General features: G+C 59.9%; 1 protein-coding gene across 1 annotated transcript; it reads left to right on the top strand.

Annotated features, from left to right (window-relative positions):
* Positions 1 to 2,719: 2,719 nt before the first annotated feature.
* On the top strand, positions 2,720 to 4,800 carry GSX1 (GS homeobox 1). Its single transcript, XM_008535378.2, has 2 exons — positions 2,720 to 3,134; positions 3,603 to 4,800. Exons 1-2 carry the CDS (start codon positions 2,720 to 2,722, stop codon positions 3,980 to 3,982), a joined length of 795 nt encoding a protein of 264 aa, XP_008533600.2. The 3' UTR covers positions 3,983 to 4,800.
* Positions 4,801 to 5,083: the final 283 nt, after the last annotated feature.

Here is a 5,083-nt window from a genome sequence, read left to right on the forward strand (position 1 = left end):
CTCTGGGGCGCGCCGGCGGCCCGGGACCACTGAGCAGGACGCCCCCTCTGCGGCCGCAGCCCGCCGGCTCAGAGATGGCGGATTAAGCGTGCGTTCTTTCCAGGCCTCCCGAACACACTCTCCGCGATGCTATTTTTCTCGGGCCCGGGACTCTCCCGCGCCGAGTTGCACAACAAACCATTTAAACATTTCAGCACAAAACCCAATCCATTGTGGGCAGCACATTAAAAAGTGTTATTCGCTTTGAAGTTTTTGTCTAATGGCTCTAAACTGAAAGAAAATGTTTTCCTATTACTTAATTCAATCATAGCGAAGAGACTTGGTAAAAAGCCCACGGATTTTGCCCCAAAGTGTGACAGAGTTCTCTTTGTGTTTGCTTATCCTCCGCTGTCACACACTTTAATTCGCCTCTCTTTATCTGGCATTCAAAACTTTCTTCAATGACATTCAATAAGGTCCAGAGGCTGGAGGGGAAAAAAAACCCTGGTTATTCCCGCTCCCCCCTTGTCCCCCCATAGTCTTTCCCAGTAGCTTTGGCCTTGCTCGCCTTCAGGAGCCCTTAACCCTTTCCTCCCCGGGTGCCGGCTGCGGCTCCCAGGAGAGCTCTGCCATGGCCCTTCGCCGGCTCTGGCTCTGGAGTACAGCGGGCGTCCCTTTCACCCCGCGGGGCCCCGCCCGCACCCCGTGCCTCTCCCACCCGCTTCTGCCCAGCGGGATCCCCTCTGTCGGCCCCGGTCCCGACTCAGTCTCAGCGGTCCAGGCCGTCCCAATTTCCCAGGGAGCAATTAGAACGCGCATTAGGCTTCGCAGATGCACCCTGGCTGGTCTGCAAGCACCATCCTAAGTCGGGGAACCTTGCGGAGGAGACCAAGGCATTGGGGGAGCACTGGCCCCTGTCCCCCATGCCAAACGGTCAAGGAAGCATTGAGCCGTTACTCCTCCTGCCAGCTGACATGCCCTGCATCCAGATTGCTTTCCCCCTTGCCCCTCTCCTTTTCACGGAATCAGTTAGTTCCTCTCAAACGAGCTGTCTTTGCTTTTTGATCAGTCATCATTTCTTGCTGTTGTTATTGCAAAGATGTCATCAGTGAGGAAAACCCATGTAAATGCTTCGACTTGGGGCAGTCTTATTCCCGTGCCCTGATTCCCCACTCCGGAAAAGCTTCCCCTCCGTTTCTCACAATTCCATTCAGGGCTCAGAGCAGGTGACTGCTGCGATTTGGTTCGAATAAAATCGAAAGTAAACGTCTTCCGTGAAAAGTCCGGGGCTGTAAGTTCGCAATATTTATGCTAATTTCCCATTGTATGGAAAAAGCTCCTGGGCGCAGCAGCTTTGAGCCCGAGGACGATTTAAAAAGCTGAGGCTGTGTACACAGCGCCAGGCGTTTGAAGTTGTTTAACCATTGTGTGACCAGAAAGAAGAGAGTGACGTGGCAGAAGAAGGTCCTGGGGAGAGAGGAGCTCGGTCCGGGTGGGCGAAGGCAGCAGAAGCTGGGAATAACAAGCGCCCTCAGCGCGGCTCCTGCGGGGCGAACTTCGGGCACGCACCGGTTTCCCAGCGCACCTGCGAGTCTTTTGGGGTGCGCGCGAGTGGAGAAAGCGCCGGAAAGATCCCCGCGGGCAGAGAGCGCCTACACTCGCCGCGTCTGGTGGGGTGCGAGAGCTGGATCTTCGCCGTCTAGGCTTTCGTTTCTCATTCCCTGTCTCTGTCCGTGACTCTCAGCGGCTCTTTTCCTCTCTACATCCACTCTGTTGTTCGAAGGAAAGAGCTGACTGACTAGCACCTACCGAACAAAGACGAGGCAGCATCGAAGTTAAGACCATTCAAAAAACTTAAAGAAAACAGAGGGACAGTGATGGGGCTAGCGCTGGATCAGGAACACTGAGCTCTTCTCTCTCCCCAGCGGTGCCTCCCCGCTGCAGGAGCCCCAGTCCTCCTGCTTCCGGGAGAGAGGAAAGGCTTCCACAGGTGGAAATTGGAGGCTGGCTGTAGGGACGCCCGCGGGGTGCACAGCTCTGAACTGGGAAAACTGAGCGGAGGCGGCGTGATCTTGAGGGGCGGGGGGCGGGGGGGGGGGGGATGAGAGAAGGAAAGGGACGAAGACAGAGCGCACAGAGGAGATGGAGGTGTGTGCCCATGGGGATCTGTGGAAGCGAGGCAGCAGGGGTACAAAATCAATAAGATAAACGGGCTGATCGCCAATGCAAAGCCAAAGGGGAGTAAGGAATAAAGAGAAAGAAAAGAATATTAAATCGCAGGAGAATGAGAAAATAAACCCGCAAAAGGGAGAGGAGGGGGCGAGGGCGCCTGTTACGGCGTGGGTGGGGTTGACAAGAATAGAGTACATTATGCAGTTCATTTAGTTAACAAGTGAAATAATGAGGAAGCGTGCAGAGTGAATGCCAAGAGAAAAGGCACAAAAACCCTATTGAGAGGCCCCGGGCCGCTCCTGGCGTAGCCCATCACATGGCAATAGTCCTATTTAAGCGCCGCCGCCGGCGCCTTTCAGCACCACTAGCGCTGGCCAGCACCCCGAGCTCCTTGGGCGGCGCCCGCGGCAGCAGTGGCGGCGGCGTCAGCCTCGGACTCAGCGGCACCCTCTGCCTCCCGGGAGGAGGCAGCTGCGCGCGGCGGCGGCCCGGGGAAGCGGGTGGAGAGCCCCGAGGTCCGCGGGGCTCAGGGAGCGGGCTGGCGGCGGGGCGACCGCGCACCGGGGCCATGCCGCGCTCCTTCCTGGTGGACTCGCTGGTGCTGCGCGAGGCGGGCGAGAAGAAGGCGCCGGAGGGCAGCCCGCCGCCGCTCTTTCCCTACGCGGTGCCTCCGCCGCACGCACTGCACGGCCTCTCGCCCGGCGCCTGCCACGCGCGCAAGGCCGGGCTGCTGTGCGTCTGCCCGCTCTGCGTCACCGCCTCCCAGCTGCACGGGCCGCCCGGACCGCCCGCGCTGCCTCTGCTCAAGGCGTCCTTCCCGCCCTTCGGCTCGCAGTATTGCCACGCGCCCCTGGGCCGCCAGCACTCGGCCGTGTCGCCCGGGGTCGCTCACGGCCCCGCCGCCGCCGCCGCCGCCGCCGCCGCGCTCTACCAGACCTCTTATCCGCTGCCCGACCCCAGGCAGTTCCACTGCATCTCCGTGGGTAAGCCGAGTCGCCGCGTGGGGGCACAGGGCATAGGCGACCCGACGAGAGCTGGCGAGCCAGGGATAGGGGATGAGGGACCCTGGGCGTTCTGGGGGCGATGAGAGTCATGTCGGGACCCTGAGAGGGACACTCCGGGTGGTGTGCCGTTGGAGGACCGGGCGGGACAGGACGCCGAGAGGGAGGATGCGGGCAGAGGTCCAGGTCCTGGATGGGGTGCGTAGGAGGGAGCGAAGACTGGGGTTCAGGGCGCTCCATAGAGTAGTGCCAGGGCCGCTTGACTCTGGGAATATCAGGGTCCCGCGGGTTAGCAAGGAGGCGCCCGCAGTCACGCTGTGTACATCGCGTTTGGGGCAAAGAGGTGGGTAAGAAACCAAAGTCCCAGGATTCTAACAGCTGTCTGTCAGAGGATCGGGCCCACAGCTCAGAAATCTGATCGCTTCCTCTCTGCATCCTTACCCCCTCCAGACAGCAGCTCGAACCAGCTGCCCAGCAGCAAGAGGATGCGCACCGCGTTCACCAGCACGCAGCTGCTAGAGCTGGAGCGCGAGTTCGCCTCTAATATGTACCTGTCCCGCCTGCGCCGCATCGAGATCGCGACCTACCTGAATCTGTCTGAGAAGCAGGTGAAGATCTGGTTCCAGAACCGCCGGGTGAAGCACAAGAAGGAGGGCAAAGGCAGCAATCACCGCGGCGGCGGCGGGAGCGCGGGTGCCAGCGCGGGCGCACCACAAGGCTGCAAGTGCGCGTCGCTCTCCTCAGCCAAGTGCTCGGAGGATGACGACGAATTGCCCATGTCTCCGTCCTCTTCGGGGAAGGACGACCGGGATCTCACGGTCACTCCCTAGATGAACGCCTCCCCAGGTCGCCCACCCCATGCCCTACCTGCGCCTCAAAGACTGGTCCTGGGGTTCAGCGGTGGTTCCCAGGCACCCGCTGCCAAACGGCGGCTGCGCACGGATTTGGCAAGGCTTTGCGGAGGCCCCCGGCCCTGGGTAGCGCCAAGAGCTTGGCAGAGACCTGACGCTGGTATCCCCACCCCAGTGCCCGTGGCCTTGCAAAGCGAACTCCAAGCTGTGAACGTTGCAGGCGCTCGAGTCCTTCTCAGCCATGCAGCACAGAGGCCCCCGCGAGTACAACCGCCCGGTCGAGCGCCTTGCTGGCCGCTGGCGCCTCCTCGCCCGCCCTCTCTGGACTGGCTCAGGCTTCCTTGCTTCCTCTACTCTCCTTCATCCCGGGTCAAGCTCGGCCTTTTACTCCTTGGGTGCCCGTTCGCTTTCCCCTCCCTGTTTTATTTCTTTTTCTCCCTCCCACTTCTTTCCTGTGGTCCTTTATCCAGCCTCCCCGCTCCCACCCCACGTTTATGAACGCCTGTTTTTTGTTTTCTTTTCCTTTCTCTTCCTCTCCTCGAGGAGCCTCCTCGAAGTTCAGTCAGTCCGTTTGTCCCTCAATCAAGCCGCGGCTCCTATCTCACGAATGAAATTGTCGCCCGTGTTATTCGTGTTGGGGAAACTGATTCATTTTGTTTCGGAGACGCTCTGCGGTGTTCCAAACAGAGGTGCCAGCTCTTCGCCTCTGGTGACCCCTCTCTTCCCATGGACCCCAGATCCCGGCCCTGCCCCGGCCTAGCTTGTAATTGTACGGTCTCTGTAATACCAGAAGATATTTATTTATTTATTTATGTACAAAATTTTAAATAAACTTTTTTTTTTTCTTACAAATCCTCGTGGCTCTGGACCCCAAGCCTGCGCTCTGGACTGGACAGGCGCGGGCCTGGGTTGGGACACCCTTCTTGGGGAGGGTCGGGAACGGGGTGGCGGTCCCAGCTCCGATCCTCTCCTTGTTGCTCCGCCGTCACTCTCTGCACTCTCAGCCCTGAGGAGACTCCACCTTCTTCGCCCGCTGACCCCGTGCGCTCCCTGGTCGCCTGCCTGGCTACGGCCCGGGCC

The sequence above is a fragment of the Equus przewalskii genome, chromosome 16, assembly GCF_037783145.1.
Source record: "Equus przewalskii isolate Varuska chromosome 16, EquPr2, whole genome shotgun sequence".
NCBI lineage: Eukaryota > Metazoa > Chordata > Mammalia > Perissodactyla > Equidae > Equus > Equus przewalskii.